The following is a 26,350-nucleotide window of genomic DNA, read 5'->3' on the forward strand; positions in this document are numbered from 1 at the left end:
CCCTCTGGATGGTATCCCTTCCCTCCAGTGTGTCGACCACGCCACACAGTTTGGTGTCATTGGCAAACTTGCTGAGGTTGCACTCTATCCCACTGTCCATGTCTCTGACAGAGATGTTAAACAGCACTGGTCCCAGTATCAACCCCTGAGGAACACCACTCGTCACTGGCCGCCACTTGGACATTGAGCCATTGACCGCAACCCTTTGAGTGCGGCCATCCAGCCAGTTCCTTATCCAGTGAGTGGTCCATCCATCAAATCCACGACTTTCCAATTTTGAGACCAGGATGTCGTGTGGGACAGTGTCGAACACTTTGCATAAGTACAGGTAGTGCTTGGTAGCCTTGTCTACCAAAGCTGTGGCAATATCGTAAAAGGCCACCAAATTTGTCAGGCATGATTTGCCCTTGGTGAATGTTGTGGACGGAGTGATTAACTTCACTCATAAGAGAGAAGTAGTGAAATATTTATTAAGGTGAAACAGTGATTTAACAAAATCAGTAGTAAATGCGATAAAACCAGTAGTAAATGCGATAGTGTTTTACGAGATTCACAGAATCACACAGAATATTCGATGTCAAGGTACACTCTATTATTTACTGCACAGAGGACAGGGTCAGACAAGCTGTCAGGGAGACCCTCCCGTTGAGTCACGAGGTTCAGAAAGGACCCCCTTGCTTTCTAAACTCCTTCTCAGAGAGGAGTCTGGGTGTGGCTGGATCCAATCCTAGTCCCAGACTTGGTCAACGGTTTATGTCTAAAGGATTATATATGCTCAATCAACCCTCTATATTACTTAGCTAAGATTTCAAAGTTTAGCATGCTCTTAGTCACTTACCGAGAATCTGTTGTGGCAAGGAATCTCTCAACCTCGAGGAGTAGAACCTTAAGCGAGCATCCTCACAAAAGGGGAGATCCTGGCGTGCAGCCCACTGCCATACAGGAGAGCTCAAAGGGCTCTTGGGCTGTCCGCTATTTATAGAGTAAGATAATTGACCTATAGTCATATTCTCATGGGAACAAAATTTCTAGGTCCCCACTCCAGACAGTGTTTTGGCTGTGTTGCCAGCCATCCCCCAAAGTCCAGGTGCAAGTTATTGCAACTGATGTTGTGATGGCCATGATGGGCATGGTCCAAGCAGGAGCCGGGGGGGAGGGAGGGGAAGAATCTAATCACCTCCTTATTTTCCACATGCCTTAGCAGAGATTCCAGGAGGATCTGCTCCATGATCTTGCTGGGCACAGAGGTGAGACTGAGTGGCCTGTAATTACCTGGGTCTTCCTTTTTTCCCTTTTTGAATATGGGGGTTATGTTTCCCCTTTTCCAGTCAGCGGGAACTTCACCAGACTGCCACAACTTCTCTAATATGATGGAAAGCGGCTTAGCAACTTCGTCTGCCAGCTCCCTCAGGACCCATGGATGGATTTCATCAGGTCCCATGGGCTTCTGCCCCTTCAGGTTCCTTAGATGGTCCTGGATGTCTCATGCAGGTCCCTTGACCTTACCTCTTTTCACAGAAAAACCTGCTTTCAGAAGAATCTCGATTACTTTCTTACCTTTCTTGAAAACTTCTTCTGCTGTGTTACCCCACACAATGATGTCATCAATGTATTGCAGGTGTTCTGGAGCTCCACCCTTCTCCAGTGCAGTCTGGATCAGTCCATGGCAAATAGTAGGGCTGCGTTTCCACCCCTGGGGCAGTCGATTCCAGGTGTACTGGACACCCCTCCAGGTGAAAGCAAACTGTGGCCTGCACTCTGCTGCTAAAGGAATAGAGAAAAAGGCATTAGCAATGTCAATTGTAGCATACCACTTGGCTGCCTTTGACTCCAGTTCATATTGCAGTTCTAGCATGTCTGGCACAGCAGCACTCAGTGGTGGTGTGACTTCATTCAGGCCACGGTAGTCTACTGTTAGCCACCAGTCGCCATCAGACTTTTGCACTGGCCTTATAGGGCTGTTAAAAGGTGAGCAAGTCTTGCTGATCACTCCTTAGCTCTCTAGCCAACTAATCAGGTTCTGGATGAGAATCAGGGAGTCTCAGTGCGACACTGTTGTCGATGCACCATGGCAGTAGCAATTGGCACCTGCTGTTCTTTAACTTTCAGCAGTCCCACCACAGAAGGGTCATCTGAAAGGCCAGGTAAGGTAGACAGCTGTGTGATATCCTGTCTGTACAGCTGCTATACCAAAAGCCCAGCGATACCCTTTCGGGTCTTTGAAATACCCTCTCTTGAGGTAGTCTATGCCAAGGATGCACGGAGCATCTGGGCCAGTCACAATGGAGTGCTTCTCCCATTTATTCCCATTCAGGCTCACTTTAGCCTCCAGTACAGTCAGTTCTTGAGATCCTCCTTTCACTCCTGCAATAGTGACTGATTCTGTCCCTCTATGATTCGATGGCAATAGGGTACACCATGCACCAGTGTCCACCAGGGCTCTATACTTCTGTGGCTCTAATGTGCCAGGCCATCGAATCCACACAGTCCAATAAACTCGGGTGTCCCTCTCCTCCTCCTGGCTGGAGGCAGGGCACTTCTAATGTTGAGAACAACACCTACAATTAGCAGATGAGTTCCTACCTGGACCAGAGAACCACTTACCGTGGACTGGAGTAGCCACTCTGCTGCAGAAATTCTTTCTTCCATCTGATTTACCTTGTAACTCAAGCACTTGTGCCTGTAGGGCCAGAGTAGGTTTTTTATCCCACTTACTCATGTCCTCTCTGTAGTTGCAGAGGCAAAACCACAGGAAATCATGTAGCAGGTCCTGTTTTCCTTGGGTTGGTCTTGTAGGAGAGCGTTTTTTCTTAATGGCTGCGATGTGGATCTGTTCGGGGGAAGAGTGTGATTCTTTCCCCATCTCAGGCAGTTTTTCAAGCAGTTTCTGAAAAATTGTTTCATTTTTCTCATTTTGCTCGACTATTGTCTTGGTCATTTTCTCTATTGTCTCAATTATTGTCTTGGTTTATTCAGCCATTTTCTCAGTTTTCTCAGTCAGTTTTTCCACAGCTGCCACACTGAGAGGATGAGAGAGACTGTCTTCATACTGTTGCACCCTGTTAGCCACCTCATTTACAGTTGGTGTATTGGCATCAGATCCTCCCCAGACCATTGTTGACAAAGTGTGGGAATACATAGGTGGTGCACTCTGCACAAATTTTCTCAACAAAGATCATTTGCATGGCATTTCATCAGGGTCTATAATCACTTGCCAGTCACCATCAATCACCTCTTGCACAGCCAGTTCTCTCAGGTACTTAATACCTTTCTCCATGCTGGCCCATTGGCTTGGACGGCATTGGATATCATCCTTAAAGGGATATCTGCTCTTTACAGCTGATAACAGTCACCTCCAGAGACTGAGAGTGTCTGCCTTTCTCCCAATCGCTTTATCAGTACCTCCCTCTTTGGTCAGGTTTCTCAGCTGCTTAGCCTCTCTTCCTTCTAAGTCTATAGTATCAATCCCACTGTCCCAGCATCAGAGCAATCAGGAGAGAAGTGTCTCACTTTCATGATGAGTAAAGTCCTTCCTCATATTTCACAAATCCTTCATAGAGAAAAATGTAATGATTATCTCTGCATCCAAGTTCTCATCCTGTGTTAACGCTGCCTAAGAAGGAGCCTCTCCTGGATCTTCATCAGAGGAACTCTCTCCCATGATGTCTGGCTTGGGCTGGTCTCTGTCGTGAGAGGCAGGGGAATGAGCTGGCTTACTTTTCTGCTTCCTGGTCACCGGAGCAACCTGTGCCGTTTCTGCTGGAGTTCGAGTAGCAGCAGTACTCGCTGTCGGAGCAGCCGGAGCAGTGACAGCGCTCGTTGTCGGGGCTGGAGCAGCTGGTGCCGATACAGGCGTGGTAGGGGCTGGCGATACGGGTGTGGGGAGGGTATAAACGGCAGACTAACTTTTACCGCAGGCTGCTGAGTGACTGGTGCCAGAATAGGCTGGGGCGCGGCTTCTGCCTTCGCCGGGGCCGGTGCCGTTGGGCGGGCAGCCGATGCCGCTGGGGCCAGTGTCAGTGTGGCAGGGGGCGTGGCCTTCGCCGGGGCCTTCCCCGGCGGCTTGGCTCGTGCCGGAGCTGGGGGCGGGGCTGGTGTGGCTTGGGCAGTTGTTTGTGTTGTTTGAGTTTCTGCTATCTTTGATTTCATTCGTGGGGTCTGAGTAGCAGTATCATGTGCCACATAATACTCACTCCTGCACTGATATTTAACAATAAACCGTCCCTTCAACACATTCAGGGAAACCAACAACAAAATCACGATCAAATAAAAGTAATATTCATTCTCTAAACAGCCCAAAGGTTTTCCATCCCCTAGTTCTGATGGTGTCACTTTGAGATAATCACTAAAAGGCGAAGTAAACTTTCCCCAGGTAAAACCAAAAGTGTAATTAGTAACATAATCCATCACATGATGCCCAAGATATGCAGGTAGAACCGTTATCCAAGTAATCACATTATACATCTGAAGGCAAATCCACACCAAAATAGCACGCTGTAGTGGTTTCGGCTGAATTTACCAAAACCGGACTGACAAATGGCCCTTCCCCCCCCTTCTCCCCCCCTAAAAGAGGAGAGAGGAGGAGAAAGAGATAAAGGAGATTCAGAAGTTTAGAATGAACTAAACTACTTTAATGAAGAATTAATATTAAAATAAAAATAAAGAAGAAAATAATGAAATAGATACAATATATACAAAACCGTATCAAGCTCCCAGGATGACAGTCACATCACCGGCAGGCACTGGGGAAGTCCCAGACTGGACTCAGTGATGGATGGGAACTAGATTCCAGCTCTGGAGTCAGGAACACACGGATCGGGATCAAAGGCAGATGAACAGACAGAGTCCTCTCTGGACGTCGGCCATTGCAGGAAGGAGGCTGACCCTTTGATCCCTCAGCCTTTATACTGAGCATGGGGCAGATAGGATGGAATACCCCAGTTGGTCAGGTTTGGGTCACCTGTCCTGTCCACTCCTCCCCACCAATGTGACCCCTCTACGTTTTTTCCGTTTCCGACCGTCTAAGGGGGCAAATAATGAAATTGGCTGCCCTTGGTTGTTACAGCAATAAGTATAAGCAAGGGCCTCTCTGCACACCATTCCTTGGCATGGAGCAGAAACGTTGGGCTTATCATTCTGAGAACGAGCAGTTTTCTCCACAACATGCCGTTAATTTCAGAGAGTTAGAGGAGGCCTAGCTAGGATGTAAAGTTACAGAACAGAAGATTGGTTCGGTTTTACTTCAAACCGGGACACACACTTGACCCACCGCATCGAAACACAAAGAATAAATAAACCATGCAATATATTTGGCCAGTTAAACACTACTGCATCAATTAACTTCATACAAAGCTCTCTAAAAACATGATATAACTTTTCACATAGGAACAACATGATGTGAGCTGTCTGTTCTCCCTGAGCAAGCTGGAATTCAAACTATTCAGGCAATCTATCAGAGTTCTGGTCGAGCTCCGCTCAAGCCCCACGTTGGGCACCAATAAATCTGTCATGGTTTAGGCCTAATTGGCCTATTACGGGCGATAGATGCTCTCCCCCCACCTCTCACTCCCAGGAGAAGAGGAGGAGAGATAAAGAGATTTATGAGTTTAGAAAGAACTAAGCTACTTTAATGAAATATTAATAATAAAAAAAAATAATGAAATAGATACAATAGATACAAAACCGTAACAAGCTCCCAGGATGACATCACCAGTAGGCACTGGGGAAGTCCCAGACTAGACTCAGCGATGGATAGGAACTGGATTCCAGCTTGGGAGTCAGGAACGCTTGGATCAGGATGAAAGGCGGATGAATAGACAGGGTCCTCTTCAGACATTGGCCATTGAAGAAAGAGGGCTGACCCTTTGATCCCTCAGCTTTTATACTGAGCATGGGGCAGATGGGATGGAATACCCCAGTTGGTCAGGTTTGGGTCACCTGTCCTGTCTGTTCCTCCCTGCAAGGTGGGACCTCTCTATGCTTTTCCGTTTCCGACCCTCCAACGGGGCAAATAACAAAATTGTCTGACCATGGTTGCTATAGCAATAAGTATAAGCAAGAGCCTCTCTGCATACCATTCCTTGGCATGAAGTATAAACATTGGTTTTATCACTCTGAAAATGAACAGTTTTCTGCACAATATGCCGTTAATTTCAGAAAGTTAGAAGAGGCCTAGCTAAGATGTAAAATTACTGAACAGAAAGTTGCTTCTATTTTTCCTCAAACCAGGACAGGCCCCATGAAAGGCTAATATGTTTTGGACTTTGGAAACATGAAGGCTTAACAAACTCTCAAACAGATAACATCTATTTTGGTTGTAGTTCTGTAGGCAGTAACAGAACCACAATTTTATTTCAGGTTGTGGGTGTAAGTTACAGTAAAAACAAGGGAGAATGCCACTTCTATGGAAAAGTGTGACACTGGCACAGATCAGTCTTTGTTCCGAGACCTGCATTGGAAAACAAAATGAGACATTCAACTGTTGTTTGTGATAAAGGTGTGAAGGAAACAAGCAAAAAAAAAAAGTTCTGCAGAAGAAAACAAACATCACAAGAGGAAAAAATCTCTTCTCCTAAATAAGCCAGGTGTCAGCCTGTATGAGTTAAGAACATGTATGAACACAGTCTGCTTCAATGTGTATTTGCAAACAGAAGGGAAGCAAGCAAGTTACTATGTACACTAAACACAATGATGTCTCCCATCTCACCATCTTATGAGGCATAGAAAAGTATAAAACATCAGACAAAGAAAGTCAGGACCACCTATTATGTTCTGTGACAAATTTTATGACCATAGAAGATGCAACTGCTTCTGTATGTATTGTTTGGAGACCTCAAGAGGTCTCTTCCAGCCTCAACCATTCTGTAATTCTGAGGGAATGAAGAGAAAATAGGATCTTCGCTGCGTCTTTCTCTGTCTGCAATTCCTTATTGTAACATACTTCTCAGCATTACCAGCCAGCAAAGTGCTGAAGTTTCCAGGGGAAGATGGACTTAACTTCCTGATGTCAGAGCTATTTAAATATGGAGGACCAGAAAGTTACATTGACTAAAAAGTTTTTGGGTTCATATTGTATCCTGGCAATAACTGTAATGTATTTTAATGAAAACTAAGGTATCTGATAGTACAAATTTGGTCTCTTCTCTTGGGTACAAATTTGGTCTCTTCCAAAGCAAGTGTAAGGAAGATCTTGCATATCTCATTTAGCAAGTCACAACCACAGTGACAATCCAAGGTATCCCAAAAAGAATTCCAAAGAACTGAGGACAAAACATTGAAGAGATAAAACAAGTGCAAGAAATAACACATGATCAGTGAGTTTAAGGGAAGAGCATAAGCTGGAGATTCGAAACCAAAATAGATATTCTGTGAACTTGTGGTGGATTGACCCTGACTGGGCACCAGGTTCCCACCAAAGCCATTCTATGACTCCCCCTCCTCAACTGGACAGGGGGAGAGAAAATATAATGAAAAGCTCGTGGGTCAAGATAAGGACAGGGAAATCACTCAACAATTACCATCATGGGCAAAACAGACTAAACTTAGGAAAAATTAATTTAATTTATTACCAATCAAATCAGAGTACGGTAATGAGAAATAAAAAATAAAACTTAAAACACCTTCCCCCCACCCTTCCCTTCTTTCCAGGCTCAACTTCACTCCTGATTTTCTCTACCTCCTCCCCTTGAGCAGCGCAGGGGGATGGGGAATGGGGGTTGTGGTCAGTTCATCACACATTGTTTCTGCTGCTTCTTCCCCTGCTTCAGCGTGGGTCCCCCATGGGGTCACAGGTCCTGCCCGCAAACCTGCTCCAGCATGGGTTCCTCTCTTCACAGGGCCACAGGTACTGCCAGGAGCCTGCTCCAGCATGGGCTTCCCACAGGGTCATAGCCTGCTTTGGGCATCTACCTGCTCCGGTGTGGTGTCCATCATGGGCTGCAGGTGGATATCTGCTCCACCATGGACCTCCATGGGCTGCAGGGAGAATCTCTGCTTCGGCACCTGGAACACCTCCTCCCCATCTTTCTTCACTGACCTTGTGTCCTGGTTCTAGTGGGGACAGGGTTAATTTTCCCCAGGATCTGGCGGGGACACAGGTATTCCATACCATGTGACACCATGCCCAGTCTATAGCTGGGAGCTGGCCAGGGGAGGGGGCAGGAAGTGAAGGCTTTGGAGCTGGCTGGGGCATCCCTGGTCCAGTCGGTGAGCGGTGGTGTACAGTAGTCGTGTTTGTACATTTCTCTATCAGTGTTATTGTTGTTGTTTCCCTGTTCCCTTTGCTGTTCTATTAAACTGCCTTTGTTTAACCCAGGAGTTTTGCCTTTTTCTTCTGATCCTCCCCATGGCGGTGGGGGGGTTGAGAGAGCATCCACATTGTTCTTTGTTGCTGTCAGAGGCTAAATCAGGACAGATAGCCCTTTCCCTCTATTTAAAGTTGATGAATGTAAAGACAATTACCATAATAGGTGTTTGGATTATTGTTGTTATAGGACTATCTTGATTTGGGCTAATTAATCTTTTACTGCAGTTTTCCTGGTCAAGGCTCTGTTTCCAGGTGATTACGCCCCCACTGATATATTTCAGGCTTTTTCTCCTTCCCACCCCCAAGGTTTGTTTTGTTTTAGTCCAGATCATTTCCCACATCTAGCTTAGAGAGCAGCCATGTTAGTATCAGCCATAACTGAAAGAAGGGGCCATAACCCCTCATAGGGAGATGAGGGAGAGCGTCTAGGATAGGGGACTTCTTTGACTGGATAAGCCATGAAGAAATAGCACTAATGAAGCAGGTTTTGAAAGAATCAGAACATGCATTTCAATGTATTTCATGTTCTTCTCAATCTTTTATAACATTCTAATAATTCAAAAAATATGAATAAATGAAGAGAAACCCCTTACTTTTATGAGCTTCTGCATTAGCAACATAAATTAATTCATCAACTACTTTGCACACCTTTTTATCTTGAGCTATTACGTTGTAGTGCACAGACTGCTGATTCCCTACTATACTGTTCTCTTTGTAGAACATCTTATTCACAACAGCTTGCTCTGCCCTTGCTCTCCTCCTTTCCATGCTGAAAGAAATTAAAGTATTTCAGTAGTGAGGTTAATTGAGTAGAGAATGCAAAAAAAGAGTCTAGGCAGCACAGAAAAGGAACAAGAAAATGGCCTAAGCCAGCAAATCTGTTTTATTCCCCCTCTTTTTTCTGGGGTGAAAATACACCCCAGGATGAGTTTATATAGTGTTTAAAAAGTGAATCAAGGTATCAAGAGGAATAGAAGCACCTATTATGTATCTGTCATACACATTTGTTATGTATATGGTTTTGAAAAGAAGGTTAATTACTTCCACATGAAAATTTAGCAGTGGAAGGAAGGAAGGGAGGAAGGGAGGAAGGGAGGAAGGAAGGGAGGGTGAAAATATGTATTGAAGCTTCAGTTTATAAGGGATATCCATGCATGTGAATACACACATAAAAATCATATCACAAAACCATGAGGAAAAGTATGAAATAACTGACAAATTGTACTCTTTTTTTGTGGAGAACAAATCTTACCTGGTGGTTGAATACAATGTCAGAATACTGAATTTTTGATTGTTATTAAACTGAAAACTGACTCCTGATCCAATTCCTACAGAAATGAAAAAATTGAACATATGAGATTACAACTATTTGGTTACTGAATACAACTAAGTGGTAGGCTGAAGATTCCAGTGATGCTATAAAATGGATATATCCAAGTCTAGGTGTTACTGTTAGGGGTAGCATATTTACTATTTCATGATGAAATTTTATACATGCTCTAAATTGATCAGACTATTAATTTAATTAAAACCAACTAAATAGTATTAAAAGAAAACAAGGGGGAATTTCCATTGTTTTGATACTTAGATTAGAACCTAAGTCAGAGAGGAGCTAGACTTGCATGTATTAGCCGAAACTGGCATAGAAAAGGCTGTAGTCTGTTTACAACAAGCTGCATTGAAAAGGACATGAGAAAAAAAAAAGATAATAACACTAAGAATTCACATTTTCACACTTTCTATAAATATAATGTAATTATTCCAATTCTCCCATCCTTAATAAACATTAGTTAAAAAGTAATAAATTCTTGTCTCTGGTTTGGACTGAAGGGAAGTTACAGATGTTCAAAACTATGTTTTTAAACATTGAAAAAAATCCTTCACCTGGTCCTACACTTCACTGAATTTCACTGAATTTTTTAAGAGTTGGAAGGGACCATATAGATAATCTAGTCCAACTCCCCTGCTGAAGCAGGATTGCTTAGAGAATGCTACTCAGGACTGCATCCAGGCGGGTCTTGAAAATCTCCAAAGAAGGGGACTCCACAACCTCCCTGGGCAGCCTGTTCCAGGGCTCTGTCACCCTCACCATGAAGAAATTCTTTCTCATATTCGAGTGGAACCTCCTATGTTCCAGCTTGTGCCCGTTGCCCCTTGTCCTGTCACTGGGAACCACTGAAAAGAGTCTGGCTCCCTCCTCCTTCAACCCACCCTTGAGATACTTATAGGCATTAATAAGGTCTCCCCTCAGCCTTCTCTTCTCCAGACTAAAGAGTCCCAGCTCTCTTAGCCTTTCTTCATAAGGGAGATGCTCCAATCCCTTAATCATCTTTGTTGCCCTTCGCTGGACTCTTTCCAGTAGTTCCCTATCCCTCTTGAATTGGGGAGCCCAGAACTGGATGCAATACTCCAGTTGTGGCCTCACCAGTGCAGAGTAGAGGGGGAGAATGACTTCCCTCGACCTACTAGCCACACTCTTCCCTATGCAGCCCAGGATTCCGTTGGCCTTCCTGGCCACAAGAGCACATTGCTTGCTCATTGTCATTTTGCTGTCTACCAGGACTCCCAGATCTTTCTCTTCGGAGCTTGGCTCCAGCAGGTCCACGCCTAACCTGTATTGGTGCCTGACATTCTTCTTGCCCAGGTGTAGCACCTTACACTTTTCCCTGTTGAACCTCATGAGGTTCTTCCTTGCACAGCTCTCCAGCCTGTCCAGGTCTCTCTGGATGGCAGCACGGCCCTCCGGGGTGTCAGCCACCCCACCCAACTTGGTATCATCAGCAAACTTGCTGAGGATACACTCTGTCCCCTCGTCCAGGTCACTGATGAATATGTTGAACAGGACTGGACCAAGTATTGACCCCTGGGGGACACCACTGGTTACAGGCCTCCAGCTTGAACCTGTTCCATTAACCATTACCCTTTGGGTCCTGTCACATAGCCAGTTCTCAATCCACCTCACTGTCCCCTCATCCAGCCCACACTTCTTTAGTTTTCCAATGAGGATGTTATGGGAGACAGTGTCAAAAGCCTTGCTGAAGTCAAGGTAGATGACATCTGCTGCCCTCCCCTCATCCAGCCAACCAGTTATGGCATCATAGAAAGCTATCAGATTGGTCAAGCATGATTTACCCTTGGTAAACCCATGTTGCCCACTTCCAATAACCCCCTGCTCTTCAACTTGTTTGGAGATGACATCTAGAATGAGTCTCTCCATTACCTTCCCAGGGACGGAGGTGAGACTAACTGGTCTGTAGTTCCCAGGGTCCTCCTTCTTGCCCTTTTTGAAGACTGGTGTGATGTTGGCCTTCCTCCAGTCTTCTGGCACCTCTCCTGTTCTCCATGACTTTTCAAATATGATAGAGAGTGGCCCAGCGATAACTTCTGCTAGCTCTCAGCAGAGAGCCTGAAAAGGCTTTATTAAAAATCTCCACATCTGGGAGTGATTTCCAATCAACAGATGTCCAAAAGGGGAGATCCCACAGGAGAAAATACCTCCACAACAACAGGTCTTTGCACAGCCACCTTCCAATAACAACTTGTGCTTCCCAAGTGGCACAAATCTTGGGGTGAGAGGAAGGACATAATGTTCAGCTGCACATCGATCTGAAAACTTCGAGAGCAGCGGTTTAGCACCCCAGGAATTTAGCAGTGAAAATGCAAGAGGCGGGAAGCCGAGCATGCGGTGCTGCCACACAAAACGAGGGCAGGACCATCGGGCCGCGCACCAGGCATGAGGGCCACCGCCAACCGCCTTATACAGCTGCCACATAAGACTAGAGGCCGTACCTACGGACCGCTGCATCCTTGCACGGTTCCTAAAAGGCCACCGGCATTCGCATTAAGTACCCCATGCTGCCCCATGGGGCTTGGCCGCCCGGACGGGTGGCGGGAGGGGAAAGGAGGGCCAGGCCCCACTGGCAGCGCCTGCAGGGTGCTCACTTCCTCCGCGGCCTCTCCACCGCCTCCCGCGGTGGTGACAACCGCTCCCGCATGACACACACACGGCGACCTCCATGCCGCTCCGCTCCACCGCCATGGCGCTGCAGCCCGCCGTGCCGCTACTGGCGGCACCTCCAGGCGGAGGGGAGAGTGTGGCCTGGTCCGGCCCGGCCCTAGGGAAGTGGCGGAAGCTCCGCCGCGATCACCCGGCCGCCCCTCGGACCTAGCGCACCGTAGCTGCCGGGCGGGATGGGAGGGCAGCCAGCCAGCCCCTGCCACCATGGAGGCCACGCAGGTACCAGCACCTCGCCCGCTAGAGGCGCCTGTCTGAAACGTCATCCTCGCCTGCGAGCGAGTTTATTAAACATTCTTTTTTTTTTTCGAGAAATCCCACTTTATAGAACCTTGAACCTACATTCCAGGAGTTCTTTGAATTCATGTTTTTAATGCAACAAAAGTACACATTTTCATAAGAACAGTCAGACGCTGAGGCAGAGCGCTGTTTTGTCTCCCTTCAGTGCAGACCGCCTCCCTAGGCGTGCTCTTCAGACAGAGGGTTTCTTCCAGCAGAGTAAAAGCAGTATGTTTTAGTTGTGGGATTTCCTGAAGTAACACAACCTTTGTTTTGCACTTCTTGTGTTCCACCCTTGGCCTTTTAAAGGTCCCTCACATACAGCCACATACTTTGTTAACATGTTTTTGCCCATTTCTCAGAAATCCAGGGACACGCTCTGTGATCTGCAGCCTGGGTCACTGTTAGACACGGGATCTCTTCTCCACAGTGTTGCAGTCCCCAGTAGCACATTTTTCCACTATACATCATTGCCAGTACATGAGTATCACTAAATATACCTGAGAAATTAATTTAGATCAAATATTTTATTGATCTGTTGTAAACAAGTACACAGCTTAACTTTTTTTTTCCTGTAACACTGGAAAAATTTTCAAAAAAGGCAATATAAGCCTATTAAAGAGGTACACCAAAAAAACAATTTTAACCATTAGATGGCCAACACTGCCCAGAAGGGAACATGGATCAAGGCCTTGCTCATTAATCCATCCATTTTGCCCTTCCATAATGTTAAAATTTTTAAGATTGCCATATAAATATTATTCTGACAATTGTGTTTGCCTATTTATCTTAGAGAATTTCAGTATTTCTTTACAATGCATTAAGCGCAGACATGATTATGCATATCTACTTTAGAATACTTCTATGCCTCCCACAATTTAAGCCTATTAGAAGATGCTATTTGAGCATCACCTTAACTCAGGTTAACCAGCAGCAGCTTTAGTATTTGAATAGAAAGCCACATGTGTCCACAGTCATTAAAAAAAAAAAATAATCCTGCTAAATAACTCTACAGAATCTGTTACTGAACTTGGCTTTGCATTGTGGAGCTGAATTGGGGCAATCCCACTTTCAGATGAAATGAAGCAAGAAGGTGCTCTATTCCCCCATAGCCAAAGTAGAGCTAGTTTTGAATATGTACAATGTGTCCTCAGCACCAGTTGTTTTACTTTAGTGTGATGCAGCAGGAGGGGATTTGTAATGTGAGACAGAGAAAATTAACATTATCACCTCCTAAAATCCATGAGTCAAAAGAAGGGGCAAGGGAGAGAACACTACTGCCTGCTTATGTCACATCTACTTTGGGGGGTTCTAAAGCGTTTTTGAATACAAATGAAGCCAAACAACAAAAAGTCACAATAAAGCATTTTATAAAGTGGAGCGGTTATTAGGGGAGGGAATTATACTTTTTTTTTTTAACCGTCACTGAGTAATATAGCTATGTCTTTATCTTGAAGTGTCACATCTTCATTTAGCTGAAGAGGGCATCTAAAGCTAAGCATCTTCATCAAATAATGAACCCCATCATTAAGACACTGAGTACAATTAAAAGATGAGGAAAAAACCCATTTTAGATAAATTCTGATTAATTTAACGATAGCCAGAAATACTTCCAGCTATGAATTTCCCAAAATGTTATTTAAAAAAAACAACTCACCACCAACTTATTTTAAAAGAGAAAAGTCATACTTTAAAACTGTATCTATGGGCATTCACATGCTCATGGAACATTTTTTTAACCTCCTTTACCTTTTTAAATAAGGCGATGTTTTCTTGTAGCCATTCACTCCTTCCTTTTGCTGTATGACAATACATGTAAAGCAGGGTTCCTTTTCTCCAGTAAAGACATTCTAACAAGTCTGTACCAAGGGCTGTTGATGGGCTGAAATAAAATCCAACAAACTTGGCTAACCCAAAAGTAAACTCTCTGAACTACTCATACACACACTCACACATGTGGACAGTGTTATATTAATCCTCTAACTTTAAAGGCTGTACTTAACAGCAACGGTCACAGACACAAAGCTAATACTTTGGATTTAAACTGCCAAAAGCATCTGGAATCCTGAAGTGTTAGCAAGAAAAATTCTGAGCATTCAACAAGTTATTTGAAAAAAATATTTTCAGGAATCACTATTTAAATACAAATAAGAGTTGAAAATTTTTCAGAAGATCTTAAATTCTGCCCATCAAAAATACAAATATTACTATCCTGTTTCAGACTTTTTATTCTTAAATAATGAAATAATTAATTCTCTGGCTGAATAACTCACTTCTTCATTTATGTTGCATTTCCTCACTAGGTCTTCTGGTTCTGAAAGAATACAAATAAGTTCTTTAACTTTTTGCAAGGAAGATTCTTCTGGAAAAATCTTCATCCACAAGCTGGTTTGCCTCAAAATATGTAATGTCTAAGACAGCCTATAAAAATAAGAAGACACGCCACGTAAAAATATTACCAGCAAAATAATCAGATGGTGGTGTGCAGTAACATACAACCTTGTTACAGTTTATAAAATATTACAATTTTACAATATTACAATTTACAATAATTAAAATTGCAAGGTAATTTTTAACATTTAGTTTACAAAAGTTGAAAGTTAAAAGTATTTTAAGACTGTTGACAGTCAACATAAGCTCAAAACCCTTTCTGTCCTTACAGTACTAGCACAATTATTATCAATAAGATAAGGGGTAGGAGTATCTTTACAAATAGGGGAGATAACTAAAACTGCAAAAGTTAGATAACTGAAACTTTTCACCTTTTGAGTTTAGTGTGCATGCTTAATAAGCTTATTAATATTAACCTCGCCGCCTCTGGGCAGCATAAAGGTAGAGTTAATGATACATGCGACATATGATATGTATGATCTGAGGGGGGGTACATGTTAACTACAGACTAAATAAGTAACAATAATACCAAAGAACCAGTATTAATCCTGATACTAATATAAAACATACAAGAACTACACTCAGCCAATTATATCAGTCGGAAGCTGTGCACTCCCAGCAGTGGACAAGTGTCAGACACTGCAAACACAACAGCTTTGGGAGGAAGGGAAGGCCTCAGGGTTCCGGCACCGGGGCAAGGAGTTCTTTGGACCACCACCATCAAAGGAGAGAGAGCTACGCAGCAAACTTTTCTAATTTATATTGGATGTGACGTTCATGGTATGAAATAATCCTGTTGGCCAGCCTGAGTCAAATGCCCAGGCCTCGCTCCTCCTCGTCCCTGCACCTGGCAAGGCTTGAAAACACTAAGACCTTGAATCCCACAGAGCCTAGCTGGCTATAAAGTAAATATTTTCATGAATTCAGACACCAGAGTCTTCCAAAAGTGGAGTTTTCCCCAGCATTAAAAGAGAAGTTACTCCTGTGTTGCTCAACCCAGGACAGTCATCAACACATTGCAGCAAGGTTCCTTCATTTAAATTTGGCCAGTTATTTAAGTCTGAAGCCAGTGCAGTTCTAAACAACATAGGGCTGTTTTAAAATCCTTTTGGTAAGGCTGTCCAACACATCTAGGTTTTTCTTTCCCATAGTAGGATTTTCCCATTCAAAAGCAAATACTGTTTGGCTGTCGGTTCCCAATGGTATACAGAAGAAGGCTTCTTTAAGGTCTAACACTGTGAAGTAGGAATCTCCCTCAGAGAGAGTAGCCAAAAGAGTATAAGGGTTGGGTACCACCACGTGTATATCTTAAGTTATTTTGTTTATGGCCCACAGGTCCTGCTCAAACCTACATTCTGTGCTATTAGGCTTTTTTACTGGCAATACTGGGGTGTTGAAGCTGTATTGACAGAATCACAGAAACACAGAATGATATGGGGTTGGAAGGGACCTCTGGAGATGATCTAGTCCAAACCCCCTGCCAAAGCAGGTCCACCTAGAGCAGGTTGCACAGGAACGTGTCCAGGTGGGTTTTGAATGTCTCCAGAGAAGGAGACTCCACCACCCCCCTGGGCAGCCTGTTCCAGTGCTCTGCCACCCTCAAAGTAAAGAAGTTCCTCCTCATGTTTAGGTGGAACTGCTTATATTCAAGTCTGTGCCCATTTCCTCTTGTCCTATCCCTGGGCACCACGGAAAAAAGACCGGCCCCATCCTCTTGACACCCACCCTTATAAGTATTTATAGGTGTTGATCAGATCCCCCCCGAGTCTTCTCTTCTCCAGACTAAAAAGACCCAAGTCCCTCAGCCTTTCCTCCTGAAAGAGATGCTCCAGGCCCCTAATCATCTTTGTGGTCTTCTGCTGTACCCTCTCCAGCAGTTCTCTATCCTTCTTGAACTGGGGAGCCCAGAACTGGACACAGTACTCCAGATGGGGCCTCACCAGGGCAGAGTAGAGGGACAGGATAACCTCTCTTGATCTGCTGGTCACAATCTTTCTGATGCACCCCAGGATGCCATTGGCCTTCATGGCCACAAGGGCACATTGCTGGCCCATGGTAATCCTATTGTCCACCAGGACTCCCAGGTCTTTTTCCTCAGAAATGCTCTCCAGCAGGTCAGCCCCCAACCTGTACTGGTGCATGGGGTTATTCCTCCCCAGGTGCAGCACCCTACACTTGCCTTTGTTGAATTTCATCAGGTTCCTCTCTGCCCAACTCTCCAGCCTGTCCAGGTCTTGCTGTATGGCGGCACAGCCTTCCGGTGTGTCAGCCACCCCTCCCAGTTTTGTATCATCAGCAAGCTTGCTGGGGGTACATTCCATCCCTTCATCCAGATCACTGATGAATATATTGAACAGAACTGGACCCAGTACTGACCCCTGGGGAACACCACTTGATACAGACCTCCAACTAGATTCTGTGCCACTAATAACACCCCTCTGAGCTCTGTCTTTCAGCCAGTTTTCAATTTACCTCACTGTCCATTCCTCTAATCCACACTTCCTAAGCTTACCTATGAGGATGCTGTGGGAGACTGTGTCAGAAGCCTTGCTGAAGTCAAGGTAGACAACATCCACCACCCTCCCCTCATCTATCCAACCAGTCATGCCATCATAGAAGGCTATCAGGTTAGTCAGACATGATTTCCCCTTGGTGAATCCATGTTGACTACTTCTGATAGCTTTCTTTTCCTCCATATGCTTTGAGATGACGCCCAGAACGAGTCGTTCCATCATCTTTCCAGGGATGGAGGTGAGGCTGACTGACCTGTAGTTTCCCGGGTCCTCCTTCTTGCCCTTTTTGAAGACTGGGATGACATTGGCTTTCCTCCAGTCCTCAGGCACCTTGCCTGTTCTTCAGGACCTTTCAAAAATGATGGAGAGTGGCCCAGCAATGACTTCTGCCAGCTCCCTCAGCACTCGTGGGTGCATCCCATCAGGACCCATGGACTTGTGGATTTCCAGTGTACTTAACTCTTCTCTAACTTGGTCTTCCTCAACTAAGGGAAAGTCTTCTTTTGTCCAGACTTTCTCTGTTTCCTCCAAAGTGTGGAACTCCTGAGGGCCGGCCTGAGCAGTAAAGACTGAAGCAAAGAAGGCATTCAGCAACTCCACCTTCTCTGCATCCTCTGTCACCATGGCACCCGTCTCATTCAACAGTGGGCCCACATTTTCTCTAATTTTCCTTTTGCCTCCAATATAGTTGAAAAAACCCTTCCTGTTGACTTTGACATCCCTTGCCAATTTTAATTCCAAGGAGGCCTTGGCTTTCCTTGTTTCATCCCTGCATACTCTAACGGCATTCTTGTAATCTTCCCAAGTGGTCAGTCCCTTCTTCCACTCCATGTAAACTTACTTCTTCCACTTGAGCTTTTTCAGAAGCTCCCTGCTCAACCACACAGGTCTCCTGCTTCCCTTGCCTGATTTCTTGCTCTTAGGGATGCACCGATCCTGAGCTTGGAGAAAGAGATATTTGAATATCAACCAGCTCTCTTGAGCCCCCCTACCTTCCAGAGCCCTAACCCATGGGATTTCTCTGAGCAGTTTCTTGAAGAGGCCGAAGTCAGCCCTCCTGAAATCCAAAGTTTCAGTCCTACTTGTTGTGTTGTGCATATTACCCATGACCCTGAACTCTATCTTTTCACGGTCATTGCAACGAAGGCTGCCCCCAACCTTAATGCCCTTCACCAGCCCCTCTTTGTTTGTCAGTACTAGGCCCGGTAGTACACCTCTCCTTGTTGGCTCCTCCACCACCTGAGTCAAAAAGTTATCATCAATACACTGGAGGAACCTCCTGGACTGTACATGTCTGGCTGTGCAGCCTTCCCAGCAGGTATCAGGGTGGTTGAAGTCCCCCATGAGAACCAAGGCCTGTGACTGAGAGGCTCCTTTGAGCTGACTAAAAGGCCTCATCAACTCCCCCATCCTGATCAGGTGGCCTGTAATAAACACCCACTACAGTGTCCCTCATATTGGCCCACCCCTTAATCCTCAGCCACAAGCTCTCAACTATCTCTTCATCTGACCCCAGGGAGGGCTTTGGGGACATCTCCTCACACTCTATCCATTCCTTAACATAGAGGGCAACACCTCCGCCCCTCCTTCCTTGCCTGTCCCTTCTGAACAGCTTGTAGCCCTCAATAGCCACACTCCAGTCATAGGATTCATCCCACCAGGTTTCAGTCATGGCCACTATATCATATCTTTCCAGCAGCATGGTAGCTTCCAACTCCTTCTGTTTTCCATGCTGGGTGCATTCGTGTAGAGGCACTTCAGCTGGGCTATTGGCTGTGCCACCTTCTTAGGGGAACACCCCTTGAGGTGTCTCACAGGTGTTTCTCTGTTGACTTCCACTACCTCAGGAGCTGCTGGTTCATCTCCATAAGACTTTGACTGCAGTGCAGTGTCCCCAGCATGCCTCAGGGCTACAGGCTGAAGGCCCTTACTAGCACCCCATCCCTCTAACCCTGATGTGTTACCCCACAGCTTGTCACAGACAAGCCTGATATTATTACCTCCCTCCCCCTTCACATCTAGTTTAAAGCCCTGTCAATCAGCCCTGCAATCTCTTGGGCTAGAACCCTCTTTCTCCTTTGAGAGAGGTGCCTCCCATTTGATGCCAACAAGCCTGGTGCTGTATAGGCCAATCCATTGTCAAAGAAACCAAAGTTATGGCGGTGACACCAGCCACGTAGCCATGTATTAATCAACTGGATTTGTCTGTTCCTCCCAGCGTCATTGCCCGCAACTGGAAGGAGTGAGGAAAAAATAACCTGTGCCCCAGATTCCCTTACCATCCCTCCCAACTCCCTGAAGTCTCTTTTTATTGCTCGTGGACTGTGAGTCGCAGCTTCCTCTGCACCTACAGGGAAAATAAATAATGGATAATAGTCTGAGGACTGTACCAAGGCAGGAAGTTTCCTGGTGACATCCTTAACCCGGGCTCCAGGAAGACAGCAGACTTCTCTCTGAGGAGGGTCCACCCAGCCTATTGGGCCCTCTGTCCCCCTCAGGTAGGAGTCACCAACAACTATAACTCTTCTTTTCCTCCTTGTGGGTGTGGTGGTGATCTAGGGTGTACGCTGTTTTGACTGAGGAGGCATCTGTGGTGTAGAGTGCCCATTGTCTACTTCTTCACTCAACTGGCCTTCCTCAACCAGTACCTCGTATCTGTTCTTCAGAGGTACCGGACGGGGCGAGGTGGGCAAGGGGGGAGTTCGTCTGCTGCCCCAACCATGAACCTGCCTCCATTCACTCTTTTCATTCAGGCTTCTGCCTTCAGCCTGACTGGGGCTGGATACAGGGGTTACTAAACCCTGGCTGCTTTCCTTCCTAATACACCTCAACCTCAACTTCCTCTCTCAGCTCTGCCACCAGGCTGAACAGATCATTCACCTGTTTACATGTCACACAGCAGTTCTCATAGCTGCTACCCAATACCAGTAAAAGGTCCTGGCACTCCCTGCAGCTTGTGACCTGTGCAGCCATATGCTTCCATGGGAGCTCTGTCTGGGTTCCCACATCCATTCTGGTTGAGAGCATAACCATCCTCTGGGTGGAGACCATGGCTAAGCTCCTTCCAATGGGGTGATGACCACCAGCAGGACTCACCTGTCAAGCTGACAGAGCTTCAGTTCCTTCCTACATGCCCTTTCCCCTCTCCCTGTGCCTTGTGATGGTGCTCCCAGGTGGCACTCTGGGTTATGCCCACTCGATGCTTGCTTGCTCAGTGGCACCAACCTGGTTGCTGCGCTCCCGAGAGGCCTCTTTTATGGGGGAAGGGGGTGGGGAGTGGCTCTGGCACCTTTACACCTCGTTTGAATCTGCCGCTGGGGGTGCTGGCTCCACCCCACACCGCCTCAGTAGCCCGCCCACAAGCTACTGGCTTCCAGCACAGACTAGCCGCTTTGCCTGGCTTCAAAAAGCCCTCAAAAAGAGCTCCTTGCCTATCCTTTTTGCCGCGATTCCCTCTCCCAGTGCGGACTTACCTACACTGGAGCTCGGTCTCCTCAGCGAGGATTTATATCAAGAATTTATTCCATCAAATCAGCCAAATCATTTAGGGGAGATGATGACACCCTTGAACACAGTGGGGCGCTCTGAACTTGCCTCACAGAGGTGACAGACACACTTCCCTGCTCTGGAGACACCTGGGTTACAGACTGTCCTGGTCTGTTTGATAAACTATTTGATAAACTGTCCAGGATGGAATAAAGATCTCACTCTTCCCTTGCATGGACTCACGTTGCAGCTATTAGGAGAAGATGCCCTCCTATGAGACTGGCTCAAAAGAGACAGAACATGCCATGAAGTGCCCTGTGGTCCATTCTCCGCGACCACAGAGAGGACATGAGGAAGTGGGATGGACAACCTACCTTGACCATACAGGCACGAGTACGCGAGTTGCAAGGTAAAACAGATAGAAGAAAGAATTTTCCCAGGAGGATGGCTGCTCTGGTCTAAGGTGAGCAGTTCTCTGGTCCAGGTAGGAACTCAACTGTTAATTGTGGGTATTATGCTCAAAATTAGAGGGGCCCTGCCTCCAGCCAGGGGGAGGAGAGGGACAACAGAGTTTATTGGATTTGTACATTCGATGGCCTGGCATGTTAGAGCCACAAAAGTATAAAGCCCTGGTAGACACTGGTGCACAGTGTACCCTATTGCCATCGAATCATAAAGGGGCAGAATCCATCACGATTGCTGGAGTGACAGGGAGGTTTCAAGAACTGACTGTATTGGAGGCCGAAGTGAGCCTAACTGGGAATAAATGGGAGAAGCACTCCATTGTGACTGGCCCAGATGCTCCGTGCATCCTTGGCATAGACTACCTCAAGAGAGGGTATTTCAAAGACCCAAAAGGGAATCAGTGGGCTTTTGGTATAGCAGCTGTAGAGACTGAGGACATTACACAGCTGTCTACCTTACCTGGCCGTAATCGTGTTTCTACATTCCTCTCTCATTGTTACTGTTATTGTTTTCTTGTTCCCTTTGCTGTTCTGTTAAACTGCCTTTGTCTCAACCCACGAGTTTTTCCTTTTTCTTCTGATTCTCCCCCCACGGCTGGGAGGGGGACGAGAGACCGGCTGCGTGGTTCTTTGTTGCTGTCTGAGGCTAAACCATGGCAACAATCTCTTGTTTAATTTGTTCAAAGGATTGTCATTTCTCAGGGCCCCACGTAAAATCATTTTTCTTTCGGGTAAGAATAAAAGCATTGCGGTTCTACACAGCAGATAGAACAAGATTTGTTTGACCCATGGACCTTCTGGAAGCCAGGAAAAGGGATCAATTTCCCACTCTTTCCAGGTTTGAAGAGGGACGTGGGCTAACTTTCTTATTCCAGAGGTTATTTGTTTGACAGCTTGGCCATTATCATCAATTTTTGACCAACAATTTGAGTCATTCAATTTACCACAAACACCTCCTTCTTCAGCTAGCAGGTAGTCGAGAACCATGCAGTGTTGCAAAATTGTGGTTCACATTTGCGTGGCCTGGTCCGACAATAGATCTAGGGCGCGAGCAGTTTCATTAGTAATGATTTCTAAAAAAGCTTCAAGGCGAATTATGCGGTTTATGTTATAGATGGGTTCTCGAGCACCACTAATTAACTCATTAGGGTTCCAGGTGGCTGGCCCATAATGTTCGATGATTCGTTGGGGGGACCAGTCATCTTTTCCCCATTTTTGAGCACTTTCAGATGTCAGACTGGTATCAATAGATCGCTTATTCCATGTGAGGTCATCGTACAGCTTAACACTTAGATCATTACTACCACTTTTGGGAAGGAGGAAAAACAAAGGGTGGATTACTCCAACATAACATGTTCCTGTCCAATTTGCTGGTAGCATTTTGTATGCATGGTGTCCACAGATCTAATAGTGGCCTTTTAGTGCTCTGGTGCCATTTTCAAATAAACCAGTGGGAGTAGGGCACCTGAAAATAGGTTGAATTACTAATCCCTAAAGGGGTGTGGAATGCCAAATTTTGCCATGGACTGGAATGGTGGGGTCTATCTATAACGCTGCAATACCAAGCACCTGTGTTATTCCTCCAATTACAAGTTATGGTTTTTTCTGGTGTGTACCAATAGTTTGTGTGGACCATTATATTTACCGGAGACCAGAAGCCAGAAAACAGCTTCACACACCCCGATTCATTCACCCAAGCCCATCGAGGACCTTTGGCGGTGAAGCTAAATTGCTTTTCGGATACCATAAAAAAGATCTTTAGGAGGAGGCATGTGATTCCCATTTGTGAAGGTCCAATTACAAGTGCTAATCCCTACAAAAGTACCACCTGATTGAATGCGGTTCAGAAAATATTGGCCTCGAGCTGGATATCAGATGATTGGCCAAGGAGATGGTGAGCTTTCTTCTTCCCAATAGATGTCCTTTTTGACTTCTCTGTAATTGCTCACTAGCCATTTAGGGGAAACAGGGACCGAGGTCCACGGTCAGCTTTCCAGACCAAGTGGTCCTCTGCACACCCAACAATTAGCGAGGTTGAATGCACGGGCTACAGAGTTCCCTAAGTCACAAACTCATTTTTCCATCCGTTAACATCTATGAGACTACAGCTTCCCCAAGAGCTAAGGGTAAAGAGTAAGGTTGCCAAAAACAGTTTCTGTGGTGATATACAATACATCCTAAAAACATAAGCAAAGCAATTGTTACCAATACAGTGCAAAGGATTAAAGCATTGAGGCCAACATATATATTTGGTACAGCTTGCAGTAGAGTCTTTGGTTTTCGGTGGACTGTTCCTGGAAAGACAAAAAGAAGAAAAAAACATCCTCGGGTTTACAGTTACTAAAAAGACGGGACAATCCATCTTGTATTAATTTTATATTCTTTGTCTAGGGTGTCTTTCGCAATCCAGGTATATTTGTTAAGGGGTGTACTCAATACTAGAGTACTGCTCCTATAGTAGGTAGTTCCACCAGGACTGCTTGTCCAGGGTAATGTGAAGGTTTACTGGGGTGGTCTGGGACAGAAGCTGTTGGGATTACGGTAGGGGCTTGTGGGCTAAAGGCTGTAATTTTTGGGCACCCATTCACCCCCCACCGACTGTTAACGTGTGCAACAGCTTCTGAAAGGCATTTGTCCCACTCTGATTCATGGGGTTTGAGAAATTGAGAAAGCCATTAGTAAGTTCCACTATTCCATTTGCCTGAGGATAGTACGGAGTGTGAAACAGCTGTTGAATTCCTTTCTCTTTGGCCCAGTCCTGGACAACTTTAGCAGTAAAATGAGAGCCATTGTCTGACTGAATTGACTGTGGCTTAGGAAGGGTACTGAACCATAATTGTAGAGCTTTAATAGTGTTTTCTCCTGTGGCGCGGGGAAAAGCCTCAGCCTGCACTAGGCCTGATATTACTTCTACACCTACTAATACATAATATTTCCCATTAGATCTTCGGAATGGACCGATGTAATCTATTTGCCAGGCATCCCACAGTCCTTTACCTGTTCGAATATGTAGTGGGTCGTCCTTAAGAGGATGTTTTTCTAATCGCATGCGGCATTGGCCACAAGCTGAGATACAAGTCTGACAATTTTCTCGAGTGACTGGCCAACCTCTTGTTTGAGCTTCTCGATACAGATCTTTAGCCCCCGTGTGTCCCCTTTTCACATGTAACTACTCTAAAAGTCATTCCCAATTTTCCTCCACTAGTTCATTTTGTAAGGGGGCGAGTCGGGACAGTTCATCGGCTTTATTGTTCTATCAGCTAGCCGGAGTTTTGTCGGCCTGGTGGGAGGCAATCCAGGCCACTGCAAAGTTCTCTTGTTTGTTTAGCAATAGCTAGAATATCTTGCCACTTTTCCTTTTGCCACACAGGTATTCTATTAACTTCCCACCCATTTTGTTCCTAAAATGGGAGCTGCTCAGTGCACCCTTTAAAGACAGCAAAAGAATCAGTGTAGATATAAACAGAAGAGGTAGATTGAGCCTCATGCTGAAAAACACTCCACACAGCTACTAATTCTCCTACTTGAGCACTGCCTTCTCCTTCAGTGACTATTTTTAGATTGGTTTTTATCTGTAATGCAACTGCACGGTATTTCCAAATCTTGCCTTCTCGCTTAGCAGAGGCGTCTGTAAACCAGACATTTTGCAACTGCTCTGAGAATGGGGGGGCTACCTGCACAACAGGAGGGGGTGTATTGTCCTCCCAATCTGGGATTACTTCCTCTTGAATAACTAAGTTTTTGGTAGTACCTTCAGACACCTTAAAAATGTCACAATAATGTTCTATTTGTGCATACCACTTCCGCACTGAAGCTCTCTGTGCCACTCCATTGGGTGGGGGTGTTCCTGCTAGAACAGCATTGATCACCTTGAAAAGGCCTCTAAGCACTATCGGCTGTTGATGGATGGTGCACTCTGCTTCTCACAAGGCCAAGCTAACTACAAACAGTCCTTTTTCCCATACTGTGTAGCATTTCTCAGCGTCCCTAAAACTGCGAGAGTAAAACCCGATAGGATGGGTGGAGCCTTTTTGCCAAAAAAGTGTATTGACCATCCTGACTGAGCAAACCCCCACTCAATTTACACAGGGTTCATGGAATGTATATGGCCAAGAGCCTGGTGATTCGCTGCTTCAAATACTAAAAGCTGCAAAGCTTCTTCATGAACAGGGGTCCAGTCCCAGGACACACCTTTTCTCAGTAAATCATACAAAGGTCTGGCAATAATAGAAAAGTCTGGGATATGTTTTCTCCAAAACACAAGCAATCCTAACACATGCTGCAACTCTTTCTTTGATTCGGGCATTTTTACCTGGTCTAGCATGGTAAGAGTATCTTTAGGAATGCATGTCATCCCTCCTTTCCACCAAATTCCCAAGAATTTAACTTCATTAGAAGGGGTCTGAACCTTTTCAGATGGAATCTTTAATCCTAAGGTCTCCAGATGGACAATAATATCATTTTGTGTTTTCTGAATCTTTTCTATCTGATTTCCTCCTATTAGCACATCATCTATGTATTGGTAAATTCTGACTCCTCCTTCTGGTGGGATTAGTTCAAGTTCTTTTGCTAAAGCATGGTGAGCCAATGTGGGAGAATGCTTGTACCCTTGAGGGAGCCACGTAAACATAAATTGCTGCCCTTCCCAGGTAAAAACAAAACGATCCTGGTCCTCAGGTTGCAAATGGACCATAAAAACATATCCTTGACATCAGTAGTTGCCATAATAGGGTGAGCTTGCTCCTGGAGAGCAGCTATGAGATCAGCTATGTTTGGCACCGCAGCTGTTAATGGACCAGTATTTGCATTTAATCTCCAATAATCTACAGTCAATCTCCATTTGCCATTTGGCTTTCGGACAGGCCATACCGGGGAATTAAAAGCAGAGTGAGTAGGA

The 26,350-nt window shown here is 45.4% G+C and overlaps 1 protein-coding gene and 1 pseudogene across 1 annotated transcript; both read right to left on the reverse strand.

Annotated features, from left to right (window-relative positions):
• Positions 1-3,713: 3,713 nt before the first annotated feature.
• On the reverse strand, positions 3,714-12,344 carry LOC141476750 (F-box only protein 4-like). The gene is given in 6 exon segments (XM_074165555.1): positions 3,714-3,864; positions 8,892-9,074; positions 9,558-9,633; positions 11,712-11,820; positions 11,822-11,911; positions 12,312-12,344. Coding segments are annotated over 6 exon segments (642 nt in total).
• Positions 12,345-12,834: 490 nt separating this feature from the next.
• Positions 12,835-24,502, reverse strand: LOC141476751 (RAB7A-interacting MON1-CCZ1 complex subunit 1-like; annotated as a pseudogene).
• Positions 24,503-26,350: the final 1,848 nt, after the last annotated feature.

The sequence above is a fragment of the Numenius arquata genome, chromosome W (assembly GCF_964106895.1).
Source record: "Numenius arquata chromosome W, bNumArq3.hap1.1, whole genome shotgun sequence".
Classification (NCBI taxonomy): Eukaryota; Metazoa; Chordata; class Aves; order Charadriiformes; family Scolopacidae; genus Numenius; species Numenius arquata.